This window comes from Peromyscus leucopus, chromosome 5, assembly GCF_004664715.2.
Source record: "Peromyscus leucopus breed LL Stock chromosome 5, UCI_PerLeu_2.1, whole genome shotgun sequence".
In the NCBI taxonomy this organism is placed as follows: Eukaryota; Metazoa; Chordata; class Mammalia; order Rodentia; family Cricetidae; genus Peromyscus; species Peromyscus leucopus.
Window position 1 is genome coordinate 113,216,962 of NC_051067.1, and position 22,970 is coordinate 113,239,931.

General features: G+C 40.9%; 1 protein-coding gene and 1 pseudogene across 1 annotated transcript in view; one reads left to right on the top strand and one right to left on the bottom strand.

Annotated features, from left to right (window-relative positions):
• The window catches only part of Glg1 (golgi glycoprotein 1), a 102,123-nt gene that overhangs the window by 40,285 nt on the left and 38,868 nt on the right, over positions 1-22,970 (bottom strand). Inside the window, exons 2-8 of the mRNA XM_028891048.2 lie at positions 17,677-17,709; positions 16,024-16,110; positions 9,113-9,328; positions 5,118-5,321; positions 3,730-3,801; positions 1,027-1,210; positions 57-271 (exon numbers count right to left, since the gene is read on the bottom strand). Coding sequence (XP_028746881.1) covers positions 57-271; positions 1,027-1,210; positions 3,730-3,801; positions 5,118-5,321; positions 9,113-9,328; positions 16,024-16,110; positions 17,677-17,709 — 1,011 coding nt within the window. The remainder of the gene's footprint in view (positions 1-56; positions 272-1,026; positions 1,211-3,729; positions 3,802-5,117; positions 5,322-9,112; positions 9,329-16,023; positions 16,111-17,676; positions 17,710-22,970) is intronic.
• LOC114708063 lies at positions 19,333-19,941 on the top strand (annotated as a pseudogene).

A 22,970-nucleotide genomic window follows, 5' to 3' on the forward strand; every position in this document is an offset into this window, starting at 1 on the left:
TTTCATCACAACAACAGTGATCTTCACAAGGTGGCAGTAGAAACATTTTCCCTTACCGCCTGCTGGCAGTTCATTCCAAGGTTCCCTTTTTCACCCCGAACTACTTTCATCAGACAGTGGAGGGTTCGCCCTTTCCGATGTAACCCAGAACAGTGGTGTTCAATCTCCCCTCGGCAGCTCAGGATGATCTCAGGACTCAGAGAGAAATCTTCCATCAGCATGCGTCGGTAATCTAACATCTCCCCTTGGCACTCACTGCTCACTTGTCGACCTATTAGGGGTAAGTCACACAGTTATGAAAAGTGAGCTTCAGGACCTGTAATCTCTATAAATTAAAGCACACTTTCTGTCTGGAAAAGAATTAAGTCATAACCTTTCTGGATGGAATTAATATCTACATTGAAATGCTTAGACCTTGGCAAAAGCTTCAGCAGCATAAAGCAAACAGTCTCCAGACCCAGGTTTATCCTGCAGGGTTGTACATTACAGAACTTATGAACTAATAAGGCAAATGTTTTGCCAAAGAAAGCCCTTTTTTTCTTTTTTTCATGTGGAGGGTTGAACTCATGGCTTCATTCATGTTACATAGCACAGTCCCAGATGTCTTATCAATAAGAAAACTATTAGGGGCAGTAAAGAAACCCAGAGAACAATCCCTATTGCTCTAAACAGCTGAAGTTTGTGAAAAAACTATCCTTCAAATATTCACAACAGCTCCCCCATGTCTTTGAGCTATAAATGTGATCAGAGAAAACTGAAAAAAGCAACACCTGCCCCCAACAACGTCCCCCCACATAAGTTACCCAGCCAGTTAGTTTAGTAATAGAGCCATAATTTGAAGTCAAATCACTCTGACCTAAAACTCATGTAACATGTTATCTCACTCTTCTAAAGAATGCTTCAGTTGCCATTCTACAAATTAAAAGGTATGAAAGAAACACAGAAGGGAACTACTAATTGCAGGTACAGAAAGCTTAGGATGGGAACTGGGAAAGAAATGAGAGGGTAAAGGAAATGAAGAATCACCTCTGTGCACAGCTGACTCCAGACACATCAGAAGGTAGGAAAGCCTGGCTTCCCGGGACCGAGGAAGGTTTTCTACATTGCATCGGTATTTCTTCAAGTCACTCTTACAGGATTTGGCCAATGAATAACTGACTTTATAATCCTGGGCAATGAGCTTTTGGCGTGTAGTTAGTGCTTCTCTACACTGAGGAAAGAGTGTAAGGTGAATGAGATCACTTAATGTGGCTCAGCTATCTAATAAGCAGAAACACAGAACCATGCATGTCAACAATTGCATTTTAACCAAAATGCCTATCTGTAATTTTGTTTAAAATCTGGCTCTAGGGCCTGGAGATATGATCCAGCAGTTAAGAGCACTTTTATCTCTTCTAGAGGACCCACATTCCATTCCCAGCACCTACATGGTAGTTCACAGCATTCCCTAACTCCAGTACCAGGGATTCTGAAGCCCTCTTCTGACTTCTGCCAGCATGCACATGGTGCATACACATAAACACAGGCCAAACATTCATACACAAAAAATAATAGTATGAAAAGAATTAGGAGTAAATCAGTGGGACACTCTGGAATCTGATGGTGAACTATTAGTTAATTGTTGCTAGAAGGGCAGCACATAGATGTTTGGTGGGTCCTAATACACTAAACTCTCCTTTCCAACCATACTCCTGGTATAAATTTCACAAGAGCTGAAGTGTCAGCTGATATTATATTTGGGTGTTCTGTTGAATAGAACTTTCCATATATTCTGAAGACAGTAAATACTTGAGCTGTATAAAAAAGCAAAAGATAGAATTGCAAAATTAGTTTTCAAAGTGTTAAAAGATTCTTGTAGGGCTGAAGAGATGACTCAGAGGTTAAGAGCACTGGCAGCTCTTTCCAGGGGACCTGGGTTCAATTCCCAAACATGGTGGCTCACAACCATCTATAATGAGACCTGGTGCCCTCTTCTGGCAGCAGGCATACATGCACGCAGAATACTATATACACAATAAATCTTAAAAAAAAAAAAAATTCTTGTGTCCATTTAGTGACAGGACTAATGGTAAGAAGAACATTTAAGGAGATAATACTGAAAAATTAAACAAATGGCTACCTGTGAAGGACATTGGTGTGGTTAGCCTATACTACCTGAGTATCCAGAGCTGGCATTAATGTAGTTCTGATTTAAAAATTTCTCCAATTTTGGCCGGGCGGTGGTGGCGCACGCCTTTAATCCCAGCACTCGGGAGGCAGAGGCAGGTGGATCTTTGTGAGTTCGAGGCCAGCCTGGGCTACCAAGTGAGTTCCAGGAAAGGCACAAAGCTACACAGAGAAACCCTGTCTCGAAAAACCAAAAAAAAAAAAAAAACCAATACTCTCAAATACTTCACTATAACACACAATGAACTCATTCTTAGTTTAAGACAAATATATTTTGTTATTTATTTATTTATTTTTGTTTTTGTTTTTGTTTTTGTTTTTTCGAGACAGGGTTTCTCTGTGTAGCTTTGTGCCTTTCCTGGAACTCGCTTTGGAGACCAGGCTGGCCTCGAACTCACAGAGATCCGCCTGCCTCTGCCTCCCGAGTGCTGGGATTAAAGGCATGCGCCACCACCGCCCGGCTTTGTTATTTATTTTAATGTATTTACTTTGTGTGTGTGTAGGTGGTGGATGGGTGCACTACAACATGTATGTGGAGGTCAGAGGACAACCTGCAAAGGCTGAGTTTCTCCTTCACTCACGTGGGTTCCCAGATGAACTCAGGTCATCTGGCTTGGTGGCAAGTGCCTTTATCCTCTGAGCAATCTCGCCAGTCCTCAATTGCTTTTTAAGATGGAGTATCACTATGTACCCAGACTGGCCTCAAACTTCAAATCCTTCTGCCTTAGCCTTCTAAGTGAAGGTTATCACAGGCATGTACCACCACATCAGGTATACTTCATGTACTTAAACAAAAGTGTCTCAACTCTGGAATATATGCTTTATCAGTAGTCATTCATACCTTGGTAAAGTCATTTCTGTGGATCCATAGATTTGAATTATTTTGGAAAAATAGTAATGTGTACTAATTATATATAGATGCTCTTCTAGTCATTATCCCTTAAACAATATAATGTAGCAACTATAATTGTAGCAACACCTCATCCACACTGGGTGAGATATGTATGTACATATATTATACATACACACATATTTTGGTTTCTCAAGACAGGGTCCATCTGTGTAGTCCTGGCTGTCCTGGAACTCACTCTGTAGCCCAGGCTGGCCTCAAACTCACAGAGATCCACCTGCCTCTGCCTACCAAGTGCTGGGATTAAAGGTGTGCACCACTACCATCTGGCATGTGAGGTATTTTAAGCAACCTAAAGTTAAAGACACTTAAAGTTCACAGGAGACTGTGCATAGGTTATTATGCACACACTATACCATTTTTGATATTTGGTATCTGAGTGTGTAGGTGGTGTTTTGAAATCAACCCCTTGGAAAGACTACAAGACAACTGTGTAAGAGAGTGTGCTATGAAAGCCAGGAGTGGCAGCACACGCTAATCTCAGTACTTGGGAGGTAAAAGAAAGAGGATCAGGACTTCCATGTTACCCTTGGCTCCATACTGAGTTTGAGGACAGTCTGAGGTATGAGACTATGTTCCAAACCTAAACCAAAAATAAAACAATAAAAAGTTTGTTGAAGTTTTATGAACAATAGTTTCCTTCAAAGTGGTACCTTTTCACTCATGGATTCTTCAAATTTATGGTTAAAAAGACATTTATACACTCTTCCTTCACCAGCTTGTGTCTGTAAGATAAAACATACACATTATTACTATTAGCTAAGTAGTTATGCTATACCCAGTCTTATACAGAACCTTTAAGACACGTTAATAGAAAACTCAAGTGAGTCTCTTACAATTCAATACCTGAGTCAGTAAGACTTTATAATCGGTGACTCTGACAGTTTAAACTAAAAATTCAAAATGGCAGGCAGAAAGGGAGGGCATACAGGTCACTCAGTCCTTTTCTTTGAGTCAGAAAAGAGATCAGTGAAATATGTACAAAGCTTTAGGGGTCTAGCATGTATATGGGACTGCATTCAATCCTCAGCTCGTGTGCGCGCAGCAGCAGCAGCAGCAGCAGCAGCAAAGGAAAGAAAAAAAGGAAGGAAAGCAGGAAGGAAATGTAGATAGACAGGGACTGAAAGGTATCTCACCAATCAGCAGACTCTATCCAAGGATAAGGTTTTAAAGTTAGGTAGTTTTTTGTTTGTTTTTAGACATTATTTCTCTGTGCAGCTCTAGCTCTCCTGAAACACTATAGACCAGGCTGGCCTTGAACTCGTAAGATCCACCTGTCCCTGGCCACCATCTATTTTAATGACCTGAATCAAAACCACATAAAAATGTAATATATTAGAGGTTTAGCTATCAGACATGAATAGGACTTTCTGGTGAGCAAAGATTCTTATAGATAAAATAGATTTTCCTTTTTCTTTTTGATTTTTTGAGATAGAATCTCTCTACATAGCCCTGGCTGTCCTGGAACTCATCCTATAAACCAAGTTGGCCTCAACTCAGAGAGAAGATGCACCTGCCTCTGCCTCCTGAGTGCTGGGAATAAAGGCACTCACCACCAACTCACTGCAGATAAAATAGGTTTTCAAGAACTGAAATTGTGTCCAGCACAGTATCCCATGCCTTTAATCCTAGCACTCGGAAGGCAGAGATGGAAGGTAGAGGCAGATGGATCTTTGTGAGTTTGATACCAGCCTCGGCTACATAGTGACTTCCAGAATAGCCAGGGCTACGTAGAGAGACCCTGTCTTTAAAAAACAAAACAAAAACAACAAAAAACTCCGAAAAACAAACAAAAAAATCCTCAAATTAAAAGGTGAGAGACAGTAGAAAAAATGTGTTCAAACTGTCAGAAACAAACTTATTAGATGTTACATCTTCAAAACTGAGCATCCAATACTATTTTTGTACCTCGGGACCAATTCTATCTTCTGTTTCAGTGGCTTTCCTATTTGTGCCCGTCTGTGATGGTGTATTTCATTCTGGAACACAGTACTACAGATATTTAAAAAAAGAAAGGAAAAACAGCTTCATAGTGACTCACATTTTCACAAAAGCGCTCCCGATCATCGCGGCAAGCAAAATACAAATGCCGGTCTAAATGAAAGTCATCCGAGGACAGCTCAGCCACCCGGAGAATGGCTTTCTTGCAGAGTTCAGAGACTTGAATCTTGGGCTCTTTTTCTTCTGCTTCTTTCACCAGGCCCTTTTCCAAACATGACACCACCTCACCTTGTGAATGTGCATCCTAAAATAGCAAGGATATTTGAAAACTTTTACCATATAGGGATCAAATAAACATTTGTTCTATTAAACAAAAACAAAAACAAGTGTGTGTGTGTGTGTGTGTGTGTGTGTGTGTGTGTGTGTGTGTGTAGAGACTGGAGAGAAGGCTCAGCAGTTAAGAAGCACATTCTGGTCCAGCAGACAATCTGACAATCTGGGTTCATTTCCTACCACTTATGTTGATGACTCACAACTGCTCAGAACTCCAGCTCCAGGAGATCCAAAGCCTCCTGGCCATCTCTCTTACACACACACACACACACACACACACACACACACACACACAATGTTACAAATGGAAAATAGGATTCTTGGGAATTCTTTAGATTTTTAAAAAAAGTTTTATTTATTTATATGTGTGCATTGTATTTGCACATGTGTATGGGTTCCTGTGGAGGCCAGAAGAAGGCATCAGATTCCCTGGAGCTGGAGTTACAGGTGCTTGAGAACTGCCTAACACAGGTGCTGGGAATTGAATTCTGGTCTTCTGCAAGAGCAGCAAGAGCTCTGAACCAAAGTGCTCTCTCCAGTCCTGAAGTCCAAAGAATTTTGTTCCTCTGCAAGAGCAGAGAATGCTTTTAAATTCCAATAAAATTTTATTAATTATATAATATTTTCTTATATAACCATATATAAGAAAAAAGTCTATCTGAAAATATTCACTGTCTTGGTAAGCATTTAGAAGTCTGGTGGATATTTTTTTTTTCTCCTCATTCCTGCCCTTCAACCAACACCACCACTAATCTCAGACAGTAAGGAAGAGCTGCACTTTTCCCTGGTATAAACCATTCTCCAGTCTGAAGTTTCTGATGGTCCCTGTGACTACTTCAGCAGCACACACCGACATGAGACCATTAACAACGTGCAGCAGTGGCACCGCATGCAGCACAGGTCCACCCCGAGCAGTCAGTCTCGTCAGCCACACACCATTTCCTTCAAGACGTGAGTCATTTACACTCTCACTTCTGGAAACCTGCCCTTTCATTCTGACATTTACTTAGAAAATTCAAAAGGTTTTGATAATATATCTTCTTTGTTCTAAAATTTATTTTGAGGAAAAAAATCACTAAAGTTGAAATCATGATATTATTTTACATACATATACAGAGGAATGGTGAGGACAGATTAGCCAGGAATCCTTTCTTCTCTGATCCTTAGAGGTCAGTTTCAGTGGCAGCAAATTGGAAGTTTGGCCCTAGAGGATTAAACATGCCTGTGGCCCTACAGGAAATTACACAGGAAGGAACGTGTTTTTTCTATGAGGTAGGCTGAGCCTGTATCACTGCCCCTTAAGCATAAACTTGGCAGGAGAAGATGGATCTGGTATGAACAGAAATTTCATTTAATTGGTAGCTATATCAAAAGATAAAAATGAACTGGGTGTGTTGGCTCCTATCTATAATCCTAGCATTTGGGAAACTAGCCTAGGCTACATACATACATACTTGTTTGTCTACAAACAAACAAGCCAAAATAACAACAAAAAGATAAAATGATAGAAGTGTACTACACCTGGAAGGCTCAAGGAAGCATTTGTTATTTTATTAGAACCGAATAAACAATTTGTCTTGGCCTTCAGTTCTAGCCACTGCAGACTTAGAAACATGCAGCTGAAAGCAGGTTTTTGGTTGGTGTTTTTTTTTTTTTTTTTTTTTTTTTTTTTTTTTGGTTTTTCGAGACAGGTTTTCTCTGTGTAGTTTTGGTGCCTTTCCTGGATCTTGCTCTGTAGATGAGGCTGACCTCGAACTCAGAGATCTGAGTGCCTCTGCCTCCCGAGTGCTAGGATTAATGGCGTGCGCCACCACTGCCTGCTTTGTTTGTTTCTTGAGACAGTAACAACAGCCTTGGCTGTCCTGGAACTTGCTCTGTAGACCAGGCTAACCTTGAAATCACAGAGATCCCCTTGTCTCTTCCTCCCCCAAGTACACCACCACTGACCAGCATGAAAGCAGGTTTCATACTGGTAATTCAGACAGATGAGGAAACTAACCAGCACTTACTCAGACAGGCAATAGGCAAAATTATCATAAAGGGGAACTATATTGTATGATCACTGAACACAATGTAAAAAATTATCAAGATTCCTGAAAAGTATGTCAGGAGCACTAGTGTGGAGATTCTATAATGAATGAGGTTTTGAGTCAGACGTAATCCCCATCTGGTAATTTTAGCTTCCTAAAATTATCAGGGTGTCTCAAATATATTTGTGCCATTTCTAGTCTGTTAGGAAAGACAAATGCATTTTTTCTTAAAACAAGCCTTTCCTTAGTTATCTGAAAGCTTCTTATCAAGATTACAAAGCTTTTAAGGCTGACTTAGTGTTAACAGGAATTTTGTCACTGGTCAACTTAGAGACGCTGACAGAGGGAACAGGACCTGTGCTGAAGTGAAGAAACATCAGGATTTGCTGACAGGCAGACAATACTCAACATTAAATCCTTCATTTCAGCTACAGGGTCCTAACACAAATGGTCCACTTGTCAAAGATGTCTGTAAATCATAAGCAAAGAGGACAAAGAAACAATGTGTTTTCTTCTCCATCTTAGGTCCTAATCAAATTCATGAGAAACAGCAATAAGAAATGATGCCATGTCTCTGAGTATTTCTCCCATTGCATTCCTTATTTTTCATAAATTTCTTTCATTTTTGCTGAACAAACAAGTCCAGAATCAAAAGTCCATTGTGACATCCTGTTTACAGACTAATACAGCGGTTCTCAACCTATCAGATATTTACATTACGATTAACAGTAGCAAAATCACAGTTACGAAGTAGCAATGAAAATAACTATGATTGGAGGTCATCATAACATGAGGAACTGTATTAAAGTGTCACAGCATTAGGAAGGTTGAGAACCATTGGACTAATAATTTCAAACGTAAGATCAGTTGTACTAAGGAAGAAGAAACTAGATGATAGTTATTTCTTTTCTGTCTTTATTATAATCAGTTTATTAATTAAGAAAAATCAGTTTTTCTTCTGACTTGTGAGAAGTAGCTTCACCTGTCTTAATTTTTCTACTTCAGGAAACAATACAGTGAATATAGTGATGACCAATCTTTTTTGGGGGGTGGGGTGGCTTAAGACAGTTTCTCTGTGTAGCCCTGGCTGTCCTGGATCTCACTTTGTAGACCAGGCTGGCCTCAAATTCGCAGAGATCCACCTGCCTCTGGCTCCTGAGTGCTGGGTTTGAAGGCGTGTGCCACCCCTGCAGGCTATGTGATGGTGAATCCTAACTGATAACTTGACTTGTGCTGTAGAGTCACTTAGGGATAAACCTCTGGGCGTGTCTGTGAATATTTCCAGAGTTGTTTCATTCAATGCAGTCAAAGGAGACTACTTTGAAAAAGGTGCAGAGGTCCTGAACTGAAAACAAAGGAGAAAGCAGAGGAAGGGTATTGTCTCTGTTTCCAAACAGTGGGTGGCATATGACCAATCAGCTCAGGATCTCACTATATTGGGTCTGCTCAGGAAGTCCAAATAAACCCATCCTTCTTTCCTTAAGTTGCTTCTGTTAGGTATTTTGTTACAGCAACATGAAAAGTAGCTAATATAAATGCTGAAATATTTTGTTGCAAACCTACAAAATGTCCTAAGTCAATCAGTCTTGGATCATAGGAAGTGTCTGTACAAGTTTGTTTTAATTTGAACGTTCAGATCACCTCAAGTCCTACTTTTTTCCCATGTAAGTTACACAATAGTTTTTGTTTACCAAGTTCATAGGTTCATTGGAGAAGTAAATGTAGTAGATACCTTTTCACCAAGACGAATACTGCCACATTTCAAAATGTTGATATCATTTTTGCAGTCATCCATGAAGCCACAAATCAAACGGTAGTCACTGAAAATGATAGCTGTCATTTTGGTAATGTATTGGTGACACTGATATTCAGTTATGTTGCCTCGGTGATCCACCAAGCAGGAAACCATGTAACCTTTACCAACTGGTTCTTCAGCACATTCTTTAATCTGTTTAAAAAAAAAAAAAAAAGTAGCTACTTTACACGTATAAAAATCAAGAAACCACATTAAAACCATCACTGTATTCCTGTATTCAATGGTATTTTGTTATTGTTGTTGCTGGAGATAATATCTCACTATGCAGTCCTGGCTAGCCTGGGACTCTCTCTCTGTAGCAGGCCAGCCTTCAACTCAGAGATCCACCTGCTTCTGCCTCCTGAGTTCAGACATTAAAAGCTCTTTACATAGGAGACAAAAAGGAGGTGCCTGGCGGCGGCGCACACCTTTAATCCCAGCACTCAGGAGGCAGAGCCAGGCGGATCTCTGAGTTTGAGGCCAGCCTGGTCTACAGAGTTGAGATCCAGGACAGGCACCAAAACTACACAGAGAAACACTGTCTCGAAAAACAAAACAAAAGAGTATGTTTAGAAATACATTGGTTTTAAGGAAAGAGAGTGTTATTTCATGATGGGGTCAAGACATAGAATTTAGCTCTTACCCATGGTTCCTCATAACTTCCTTGCCCAAGTAAGGCTATAGAAACTAGGGATTTCTCTTTCCTGATTCAGGTCATAAAAGCCCTAATACTTCCTGTCTTTCAACACTGGAAGATGGCTATTACGTTTTCTGAACTCCTGAACTATCCTTCCCTGGCAGTAGGTCATGAGAACTCTCTTATTCTATGGGGTCATGTCAGTATCATAGAATGCTGCAGAGGCCAAGAAGAATGCTGACAGGCCTGGCTGATTTCCCCACCCACTTTAATATTAGATATACAATGAAGTCTCCATAAAAACCGGAAGAACAAGATTTAAGAGTTTCTAGATAGCTAGACATGCAGATTCCTAGAGGGTGGGGCACCAGGAAAGGGGCATGGAGCTTGAGGCTTTTCTCCTAAACCTTGACTTATGTATCTCTCCATCTACCAGTGGTTCGCAACCTGTGGTCTGACTCCTTGGGGTAGGTGTTGAAGGATTCTTTCACAAGGTCATCTAAGAACGATTAGAAAACACAGATATTTACATTATAATTCACAACAGTAGTAAAATTGCAGTTGTGAAGTAGCAATGAAAATAATTTTATGGTTGGAGGTTACCACAACATGAGGGTCGCAGCCTTAGGAAGATTTAGAATCAATGACTTATATCCTTTCAAATGTCATTTACATTTGAAAGCCAGTAAATGTGTTTTCTTCAATCCACCACTCAAACAAAGGAATTGTGGAAATCCTTTTTTCCCCCTTTAGACAGAGTTTCTCTACAGAGCCCAGGCTATCCTGGAACTTACTATGTACACCATGCTGGGTACTCAGAGATCCACTTACCTCTGTCCTGGATTAAAGGTATGTACCACCATGCCCAGCTAGACCTCAATTTTTTATTAAAAAAGATTTATTTATTAGGTTAACAGCATTCTCCCTGCATGTATACCTGTATGTCAAGAGAGGGCACCAGATCTCATTATAGAGGGTTGTGAGCCATCATGTGGTTGCTTGGAATTGAGCTCAGGACCTCTGGAAGAGCAGCCAGTGCTCTTAACGTCTGAGCTATCTCTCCAGCTCCTGGAACTCAATTTTTAACAGGTCAGAATAACTGGTTAAATCATCTAGGACCACGTATTGTGGTAAATGTTAATAGTAATAGCTCTTGGGAGCTGAGGAGGAATGATTTGGGGTTATAAGTGAGCCTTGACTGCATAGTCAAACTTTGTCTCTGAAAGAGAGGGAGGGTCATAAGGAAAGGGGGGAGGAGAGAAAAGAAGTCCAACCTCCCCTACCCGCCCCCCCCCAAAAAAAATCTAGGGCTTCTGACTGGTATCTAAAGGGTGATAGTAGGGTCCTGAAGAGTGAATACTCAACTGTGGGGTCTGGCATTGTCTCAGATGGGCAGTGTTAAAGATGAATTAAATTACAGGAAACCAGTCTAGGCAAGTGCCTAACTGGTGCAGGGAGAAACCCTACACATCTGATCAGAAGTCTTCTGTGTTGGTTGTGGTGTGAAATAACCAGAGAGAAAACACGATTTTTTTTCTAGACACACATCTCTACCCAGAGCTAAAGTTCAATTCCTACTGCTACCAAAACAAACAACAACAAAAAAACACTACACAAAAGGTACTCTCCCAGATTATAGTGTCTTCTAGGAAATAACTCAATGTCTTGAAAGAAAATACATTCACATTCAAGTGCTTACATAGAACTCTTTTCTAAATGGAACAAAAAGCTGTTAACATCTACACCCTTAGCTAATAGAGGGGTCATTTCAACCATGCAAGAACGGAGTGAACATGAATCTAAACAGTAGGTCTGGAAAACATGCAGATCTGAAGGTCAATCTGCACAGCAAACTATTGTCACTGGATAAACCTAATGGCCAAAGGAGAGGAGAGAAGACATAATATAAAGTGATCTCAATTAATTATGGATTTAGACATACATTTCTGAACTTAACAGAAACCAAGCTCAAGAACTATGGTCTTTCTGGGAGGTAGTGGTACATGCCTTTAATCATAGCATTCAGGAGGCAGAGGCAGGCATATCTCTTGAGTTCAAGGCCAGCCTGGGATACAGAGTGAGTTCTGGGATTGCCAGGGCTACACAGGAAACCCTGTATGTATAATTCAGCTATCATTTGGCTTAAAAGGGCTTATTGGGGAATGTTATCATTTATACTATTTTCTACAGAGAAAATATTTTACTGTTTAAAATAAATTAAATTAAAAAAAATCCAATCCCCCACCCACCAAAACACACACACACACACCCAAACCCAAACCCAAACCCAAACCAACAACAACAAACCAAAAACCAAAAACCTGTGGTCTGAAAAGGCAATTGTTTAGTGTGACAATAAATTTAGGGAGGGAACATACAATCCAGTGGGCAGAGTAAATTGATACGGTTAATGTTTCTGCAAAGTCATCTCAAACCACAAATGCTAAAGAAGCAAACTAAAGTCAGAGAGAAGAAATTCAGCCAATAAAAAGTGAAACTGGGGCTGGAGAGATGGCTCAGCAGTTAAGAGCACATACTGCTCTTTCAGAGGACCCATAGAAGGCAGCTCACAACTAACCGTAACTCCAACTCTGGGCAACACCTCTGGCCTCTGTGGGAACCTGCACTCACATACATATACCCAAACAATACATATAACTTAGCAATGATGATGATACATATAATTTAGCAATGATGATGATGATAATTATAATAATAACAATAATAATAAATCTCAAGAAGCTGGGTAGTGGTGGCATATACCTTTAATCCCAGCGCTCAGGAGATAGAGGCAGATGGAACTCTGTGAGTTCAAGGCTAGCCTGGTCTACATAGAGAGTTCCAGGACAGCTAAGGCTACACAGAGAAACTGTCATGAAAATACCAATCAATCAATAAATACAATAATAAATCTTAATCCATGATTAAGAGCACTGTTGCAGAGGACATGGGTTCAATTTTTACCACCCAAATGGTGACTCACAACACCTGAGTTCCAGGGGATTCAAAACTTTCTTCTTCTTTCCACTGGTAATGGGCAGGGCTGACAGACCCACCCTGGCCAGTGTACGTGGAAAATCTGCTCCTGGTACCGACGATCACTCTGGAAAGTCCCTTGTGGATAAAGAACCCACAAGTCCCTTGTGGCAGAGGTGGTGTGGCAGATAGGGATGAGGGGCTTTGATGAGGACGAGGGTTTGGGGCAAGACCAGGAAGAAGCCAGTATGTCTTCACTCAGGGCTGTGAGTAGCCGGTGGAAGGTACCACAGGCACGAGTCCTTTTAGCCAGCACCAGTGAGATTGGCTTAGGGCCTGACTCTTGGAAGAACATACTATAAAGAGCTCGCTGGGGCTACCTCAATGTGGCAGCCTACACAATATCTCAGGAACAAACTGCTGTGCTTTATGACAAGTTGGGAACAGGACACACACACACACACACGCACACACACACACACACACACACACCTTTACCTCCTGCTCTAGAGAGGTTCCCCATAGTTTCCCTGAGCTGTGGTTCAAGGCTGACCCTCAGCCAATGCTATATGAGGCAAGAGGAAGATCTAGTCCCCCGGGGCTGTTCCACCATTACACACACAATGAGGGAGAAGGAAAACTATACAGAGGGGAAGAAGGGTGGCCCCCCCCCCCCCACCAATCCCAGCCTAGCTCCCAGCACATCAGACAGCTGGGCCTGACTTACCTGCCCACCTCTTTTTCATTGTCTTATATACACACACACACACATACATACACACACACACATACACACACACACACACACACACACACAACAAAACAAAACAAAACATAAAGGCAACAAAACAAACCCCATGCACATAAAATAAATCTTTATACAAAAGCTATTTGCCAGACATGGTGGCACGCATGCCTTTAGTCTCAGCACTCAGGAGGCAGAGGCAGGCAATCTCTGAGTTCAAGGCCAGCGTGGTCTTCAAGTGAGTACCAGGACAGTGAGGACTATAGAGAAACCCTGTCTTGAAAAACCAAACCAAACCAACAAAACAAAAAGGTATTTCTTAGCCGGGCAGTGGTGGCGCACGCCTTTAATCCCAGCACTCGGGAGGCAGACCTAGGCAGATCGCTGAGTTCGAGGCCAGCCTGGGCTACCAAGTGAGCTCCAGGAAAGGCGCAAAGCTACGCAGAGAAACCCTATCTCGAAAAACCACCAAAAAAAAAAAAAAAAAAAAAAAGTATTTCTTAAATCTTTAAAAAAGAAAAGGCTGTAGCCAGAAGTTTTCCTGTGTCCAGCCTGGTCCACAGCCGCTCAGACCCAAGTAAACACACAGAGGCTTATATTAATTATAACTGCTTGCCCATTAACTCAGGCTTACTAATGACTAGCTCTTACACTTAAACTCAGTTCATTTCTGTTAATCTGTATGTCACCATGTGTTCCATGGCTTTACCTGTGTGCCACTACATGCGGCTCCCTGGATGGTGGGCTTGCGTCTCCTCATTCAGCCTTTCTCTCCCGAGAATTCTCTCTGTCTGCTTATCCTACCTATACGTCCTGCCTGACTACTGGCCAATCAGCGTTTTATTAAACCAGTGTACAAAAGCATTATCCCACAGCAAAAGGCCTTTACTGGGTGGGTCAGGTGTGATGCTGCATGCCTTTGATTCTAGCAGAATTCAAGGCCAGCCTGGTTTTCACAGGCAATTCCAGGCTAGTCAGGGGTGTACATAGTGAGACCCTGCTACTAATACAATGAAAGGAAATCAGCCAAATTTCAAGGAGGGAAATTATCCCGGTGAACATGTATATGCATCAAACTAGATTTCTATATGGCAATCAAGCAGTTTATACTTAATACTGACCCATAATGGGGCAAAACAAATGTGTATACATGTGTTTGTATCTATGTACAGATACCTTATTGCATCCAAAAAAGAAAAAGCAACTTACTAAAAACTAATAGCTCTATCTATAATACAGTTGGAACACACACATTTATTGGCCAAGCCTGAGTGCATTTCTTTGTTTGAATTCTTTCTATTATTAAGCAAATACCTCTCCTCATATTTTAAAATTGGAGACTCAGTCTTATAGCTATCTAAGAGAATCTGAAATGTAAAATATTAAAGCTAGAAACTAAAAAACAAATTTTCAATGATTTCTACTCTGTTTTTAAGCACCAAGGTACAAATGAAGAGCCATGGTTTTAAAACAATCGCATATCAGATCTAGTATGAGAAAAGAGAGGTGTATCAGCCTTCCAAAATGGCAACCCAAGGATCACAAAGCAAGGGCTTATCTGGAGAAAACAGTGCCTTCCTCAAGCACTCTGGACAAAGTAGTTCTCACATGTTAGTTTGATGACAAGTTACTATGCTTCAAGACTCTAAGTAGATAACTATAGAGTGGGAAACCTTCCTTTTTTTTTTTCTGAGTCTCATTCTTCATTAGTTAGAAATCTCCGTCTTTCTAAAATCTTTTTTTTGTTTTTTGTTTTTTCGAGACAGGGTTTCTCTATGAAACAGTCCTAGCTGTCCCAGAACTCACTCTGGAGACCAGGCTGGCCTCGAATTCACAGAGATCCACCTGTCTCTGTCTCCCAAGTGCTATGATGAAAAGCATGTGCCACCACCATCCAGTATCTTTCTGAATTCTAATAGAAATTGAAAAAAAATTTCCCATAGCCAGCTGTGGTGCTATACACCTTGAATCCCAGCAGTGGAGGCAGGTGGATCTCAGAGAGGCACATGGATTTCAGAGTTCTACATACTGAGTTCCAAGCCATACTGTGAGATCCCATCTCAAAACAAAACAGTGAGATATAGTTTTATTAATTGTTTTTGTCTTTATACGTAATTTATAATTATATAAACATTGATTATTATTAGCCTTTTAAACACTAATGCCTATTCTCTGATACATGTGCTCAACAAACCCAAACTGCTTAGTCAAATCATTTAGGAAGGTCTATAGGCCTCTGGAGAAATCTATTCTGATAATCTCAGCAGCTGTACTGTTTATCTGAAAATCACTAAGAAAGAACCTGATTTCCTTGTACTGTTTCAGTGGGGAGTAACAGAAGTCTAGTTAAACATCCTTCTTGTATCACAACCAAGGCAGATGAGAACGCCAAGAAAAGTAAAGCAATTGAGTCATTCCCTTAATGAGAGGTTGGTCAACAGGTTCTACTGTCTTAAATCACAATATCCACAAAATTATTTCACACTCTACCTCTGATATAGTTGACTTGCAAACCTCTCTGGCCACAGATTCAAATTTGGGATCAGTAGTGAGGTTCAGCTTGTAATTCCACAACAACTGGGTTCAAGAGAAGAAAACAAGACAAAAACGCTCTGGTTAGAACACCATGAAATTTGTCATCAGTGATTATTATAAATGACAAAAACTAATTATACAGTCATATAAAGCATATTTGCATTTCCAGTAATACACAAAAGTCAATCACATTCACAGATTAAAAAGCACAAAATATATACAAACATAATTAAAGCAGCACCCACCATTCAGTGGTTAAGACTATGTACGGCTCTTGCAGAAGACTAGAGTTCAGTTTCCAGAACCCATGTTCTGAGGCTCCCAACTCCAGCTCCAGGGATCTGACATGCTTTTCTGACCTCCATGGACACTGCACCCATATGCACAAACCCACACACAGACATACTTAAAAGTAAAACTTAAAAAAATTCTAAAATATGTGGTATCAAGAAAAAAACTAGCTGCATGGTGGTGGCTACACCTTTAGTTCCCAGCACTCGGGAGGCAGAAGCAGGCAGATCTCCATGAGTTTGGGGCCAGCCTGGTCTACAGAATGAGTTCCAGCAAAGTGAGGGCTACATTTCGAAAAAACCAGAAACAACAAAACACCAAACCATAACTAAACAAAAAATAAAGAAATAAAAAACTTACATATTAAAGTCCCTGATGAAGTTTTAGAGAAACTATCTGTTTCTAAAAAGTCTGTCCCAAATGCTCAGATGTGGTGGAGTTTGTCTGAGGAGTCACAGAACAGTGCTTTCTACAGATCAACCTTAAGGAGAAGTGCTCAGACTCTAGTTTCCAGGAATATCTGTTTTTATTCCCGGAAAACACTGATTGACCCTTCGTTATATGGTTTACTTTAGAGTTGTTTGGCTTTGCTTTTTAATTGATTTAATGTGTATGGGAGTTGCTGAGTTTAACTACCACCCTGGCATACCTGTCTCCTTTAAAGGTGCTACTTACTACAGAGTAGATATCCTCCCTTTTTTATTTTTTTTGAAATAGGGTTTCTCTGTGCAGCCTTGGCTATTCTGGAACTCACTACGTAAACCAGGCTGGCCTCTACCTCATAGAGATCCACCTGCCTCTGTTTCCTAGGATCAAAGGCATGCACTACCACGTTTGGCTCACAATAGGTATCTTAATGAAAAAGCTGTCGACTTGATAAGCAGAACATTAATTCTCTTTTTTTTAAGATTTATTTATTTATTATGCATACAATGTTCTGCCTGCAGGCTAGAAGAGGGTGCCAGATCTCACTACAGATGGTTGTGAGCCACCCTGTGGTTGCTGGGAATTGAACTCAGAACCTCCAGAAGAGCAGTCAGTGCTCTTAACCTCTGAGCCATCTCTCCAGCCCCATTAATTCTTTTTATATGGTAATTGTAATAAGAAAGACCATGAGTATACAATTATTATTGGCCACACCTTATGGTTTCTACAACAAAATAGTATTTATAAAGTTCCGTAAACAAGTCTTATCATCCTTTTAAAACTAATAGAATCAGAGAAAATATAAAGCTTCCAGAAAAAGATGAAAAGGCATCCCAAAATCTGTCATATTTATAAAGCACATATGGTAAGTTAATGAAAATTAATACTTACATGATTGCAGTCTGAAGAAATTTCATTCTCAGGCTAGAAGGAAAAAAAAAAAAGAAGTTGTTTTTCAAAAAAACAAACAAACACTAAAAACCCAACCCCTCAAGTTTTCAAACATCACAAAAATAAAGTTAAAACCAGAATCTGAATATTTAATAAAACATGTCTCTTCAGCACAAGGAATACACTGGAGCTGACACTCCTTCCAGATTCCTAAGAAGGAAAGTACCAGAAAGGTACATGAGAAACAATCCCTTCTCTATCAATAGTACAATGTGGAAATGGGAAAGCGTACTAATACAGTAATGCAACAGCAACATAAGAACTCTTTTTTATATGACATTTTCTAAGTTTGGATGCTAAAGAGGAGTGGCTGGAGAGATGGCTTAGTAGTTAAGAGTACTGGCTACTCCTCTCAGGGACCTGGGTTCAATTTCCAGCACCCACATGGTGGCCCACAACCACCTGTGACTGCAGTTCTAGGGGATCCAAGGCCCTTTTCTGGATTCCATGAGTACTGCACACATGTGGTGCACAGACACACATGCAGGCAAATCATACAATACATATAAAAGTAAAGACAAATTAAAGAAAACTAGAGGATCAATATGAGCTGGGTGCAATATGAAAAGGCAAAGGCAGGTGGATCAATGTGAATTCCAGGCTAGCCGGTCTCAAACATAACATCACAGGGAGGATCAATATGGGGGTTGTTTCATTAATAAAAACAGACATTTAAAAACCAGGATTACTGAGCTGGGTATGATGGCTCACTCCTGTATTTCTAGCACTCGGGAGGCTAAGATAAGAAGATGGCTAAACTTGTGAGGCCAGGCTGAACTACAAAGTTAGACTCTACTTCAGAACCCTCTCCTCCAAAACCAAAGCAATCAAACAAAAATGCCCTAGGCTTATCAGAATACAGAGGAGGTCCAATGAAGATTTAAAAACTAGTGTAGGACATTTTGAAAACAGGGCAGGAGGACTGTGAGTCTGAGGTCACTCTTATATAGCAAGACCCTGTCTACGGTCACGTGGCAACATACAGATTTATGGAAATGGGTTAGTTTAAGACGGAACAGCTACCTAGCAAGAAGCTGAAGCCATGGGCCGTACAGTTTGTAATTGATAGAAGCCTCTGTGTAATTATTTAGTAAGTGACTGTGGGACCGTAGGTGAGAGATTCGTCCCCACCGCAGGGCCGGGGGGACAGAGAAATTTCTATCTACAGTACAGCTGAAAGTGATGCAAAAGTAAACAACAAGATGGAGCAGTTGATCCAAAAGTGTAGCAACAGCTAGTTATTGCTGCGAGGAAGATGGAAACCACATAGGAAGTTCTTTGGGAAATGAAATAACTTTTACATAAATGTAAACAATAAACATTAGTTTAAAAGAAAACCAAATGTAGTGTCACTTTTAGGGGAAGCTAGATGATGGGTACACCAGATTTCAAATGGGTGCACTATTTTTAAATTTCTTTAAAAAAAGTTTTATTGCTGGGCAGTGGTGGTGCACACCTTTAGTCCCAGCACTCAGGAGGCAGAACCAGGTGGATCTCTGTGAGTTCAAGGCCAGCCTGGTCTACAGGCACCAGGACAGGCACCAAAACTACACGGAGAAACCCTGTCTCAAAAAAAAAAAAAAAAAAAAGGCTGCTGGTGAGCCGGGCGCTATGGCGTTGTGCGAGCCTCCAGCCGACCTGACCCACCAGCAGAAGGTGCTGCGGCTATATAAGGGCGTGCTGTGCCACCTCGAGTCGTGTGTCCACAGGGACAAATTCCGGTACTTTGCTTGTTTGTTGAGGGCCCCGTTTGAAGAACATGAGAATGAGAAGGATATGATGAAGGCCACACAGCTGCTGAGGGATGCAGAAGAATTCTGGCAAAATCAGCATCCTCAGCCATATATTTTCCCAGACTCTCCTGGGGGTACCTCCTATGAGAGATATGAATGCTACAAGGTTCCAGAATGGTGCTTAGATTAGTGGCATCCTTCTGAGAAGGCAGTGTATTCTGATTACTTTTCCAAGAGAGAGCAGTGGAAGAAACTGAGAATGGAAAGCTGGGATCGGGAGGTTAAGCAGCTGCAGGAGGAGACACCACCTAGTGGTACTTTGACTGAAGCTTTGCTCCCACTGTGGTGGCATATTGTGACCAGACCTCGGGAATGGCCTACGTAGACACAGGACCTCACTGTTCATGCTTGCAAGTGAAAGAAGTTACAGAACATGTTCACACTTGCCCTAATAAAAATAACTAAACACGAAGGAACAAACAAACAGTTTCATTTATTTGATGTGTTTATCTGTTTGTATGTGTACCATATGCATCCCTGTGCCCACGGAGGCCACAAGAACTGCAGTTACTGGTGCTTGTGTACTGCCGGATGTGGATGCTGGAAACTGAATTCTGGTGTTCTACAGCCCCTATTTTTCAAATTTCTTCTATGTCTATATTGGAAAACCAGAATGTTGGGCTGGCAAGATGGCTCAGCAGGATGAAATCTCTAGTGCCTGGGAGAAATGTCAGTTTCCCCCACCTTTTAAAACTTTTACGAAAAGCTTTTAATCTTCCCAACTTGGTAAAACTTGTTTACAGAAAGCACTCTGACCTCATCCTTCTTTTAAAACTAGTCAATTGAGCTGCTTTTAATCCCAGCACTCGGGAGACAAGGCAGGAAGATCTCTGTGAGTTTTGAGGCCAGCCTGGTCTATATAGCTTGTCCCAGGACAGCCAGGGCTACACACAGAAACTCTCTGTGTGTGTGGGGGGGGAGACAGAGAGAGACAGAGAGAAAGAAAGACTATGAGGGTGGACCTCAACTAGTAGGGAAGACATAGTCACCACCTGAATTAGAATAAAAGCTAAGTGAATTTCCTGCCACTGCGTGCTTGCTAGCCTGGTTTGGATAGTGGTAAACCCTTTTTGCAAAAAGCAATTGGCTTGTTGAGATACTTCACTTTGTTCCCATGCTCCTTACACTAAGATTATTCTTTCTTTGTTTCTAACACACAGAAGCCAGACATCATAAATTAACTTATATTTATTTATAAAATATATTTAAAATGGACTTAATTAGGCTGATGGGTAATGATTAGATTACAACACACTACTGTCGAATTTTTTACCTTCCAAAATTTCAATAAGAACAAATAGTTTAATGCCTTTGGGTCCCTGAAATCAGCCTCCACACTATGAGTTAATCTAGTTTAACTTAATCTTTCCATTCAAATACATTTCTACTAAACAATTTTGGAGTAAGAGTATTTGTGGGGCTGGTAAGACTGTTCAGAGGGAAAAGGTGTCAAGTCTGACAACCTGAATTTGATACCAGGACACATATGGTGGAGAACAGACTCCTCACTGGATGTCCTCTGATATCTACAGGACTGAAGTGGCACGCATCCATCCTTCCCAAAGGCACACAAAATAAATAAGAAAAATGTAATTTTAAAAATTCTTTAAGAAGCCAAGCATGGTGGCACACATCTTTGATCTCAGCAGAAGCAGGAGGATCTCTCTGAGGTTGAGGCCAGCCTGATTTATATAATGAATTCCAGGCCAGCCAGGATTATATATTGAAATCCTATGTCAACAGTATGAACAAAAGCTGTAAATGTGCTTGCGAGGTTTGGCTTGTTGATAAACTCCATTTTAGGTTTAAAAGCCATCTTATAATAAAGATAAACTAGGCTCATTCCTGTTTATGACTAAATCTCTTGTTTTTCAAGGATTGGTCTATACCCCACCTGTAACCTTAACTATAAATGGTTCTGTGCTGCCTGTTCCAAAAAACAGCAGTGTTTTTTGTCTTTGTTTCAGGAAGTTGTTATGACCAACTTGTTATACTTGTGTTCTGCTTCTGTAACCCTGCTTACTTGCCTGCCACATCCCCCATCTGGAAACCCCTACTCCTGAGCTATAAAAGCCCTTACCTTCCCCGTGTCTAATGCTGATCTCTTGAACTCCATCTCTAGGGAGAAACAGCATATGTACATGAATTAAAAAACAAAACAAAACTTGCTTTAACTAATTTGGCCATGATTTAAGTTGGTGGTCTTTCTCCTCGAATCCGTGGGATTAACATTGAATTTTAGTACTGCCGTGTGTGTGTGTGTAAGACAATATCAAAAAACCACACAAAGAAAGTTGAAAATCAAGCAGTGGCTTCCAAGGTTCCAGTGTCTGATTATGTCATGCCTTCACGAGACACTAGTTTGGTTGCCAGTAGATTGGCTGTTCCCAGTTAAAGGTTTGAGGAGTTTATCATTTCCTTGATAAGGATATTTGTTTTCCTGTGCATGGTTATGCAGACTATTTGGTTAGGCTTTGCTCCAGCCAGTAGGTTAGATTCAGATCTGCCTCATGTCTTCCCCATGCTGCCAGCAGCCTGGACATACTTTCCAGAGGAGACAGGAGTTCCAGGGATGTCAAACTGTCAGGCTTGCATGACAAGCAATTTTACCCACTAAGGCTCTTTAAAATCTAAAATGATTTAGTTTGACAGTTACATGATAAATGCAGATACAGACAGATGACATAATTAGATAAACTGGGGACCTGGATTAGCCCTAAAAGACCCACCCTGAATTATGAGAACTTTGTTCACCTTATTTAGCTTTTACATCAGTGACTCAGAAGTTGTGGCTATTCTTGTACTTTACCCTCCTCCTCAGGAAAAGCAAAACTGAAATAGTTGATTTTAAGACTTAAAATTCCTAGCCCTTCCTATAAGCTCCATAAATTCAGAGCTGGTTGTAATAAAGGGGATAGATGGCAGGAAAACACTAACCAGCACCTGGGAGGCTCAGGCAGGCAGGGCAGGCAGGCAGGCAGGCTCTTGGCCAGTCTGAATGCTACGTATCAAAAGGCACCTGACTACCCAGGTGATGATAGCAGCGGACACCTTTAATCCCAGCACTGGGAGGCAGAGACAGACGATCTCTGTGAGCTCGAGGCCAGCCTGGTCCACAAAGTGAGTTCCTGGACAGCTAGAAATACACAGAGAAACCCTGTCTCAAAAAACCAAAGGGGTGGGAGAGCACCTGACTAACAGAACTGCACTACTCATCTACAGAAGCTTACGATTGTAGTGACTTAACTCGAGACTGATGAGAGCAGGCTTTGGACTAGAACTGAGACTTCTTTCCCTAGGGCTTGGGATTCATAAAGATTCAGCATGCTTTTGGAGCCTGAGGTAATCTTGAAATCTGATGCAAACTTTTGTGAAAAACTTTTTTTTTTTTAGAAGATTAGACAAAGGAAAATTATGAAACACTGTTTAGGGGCTGAACAG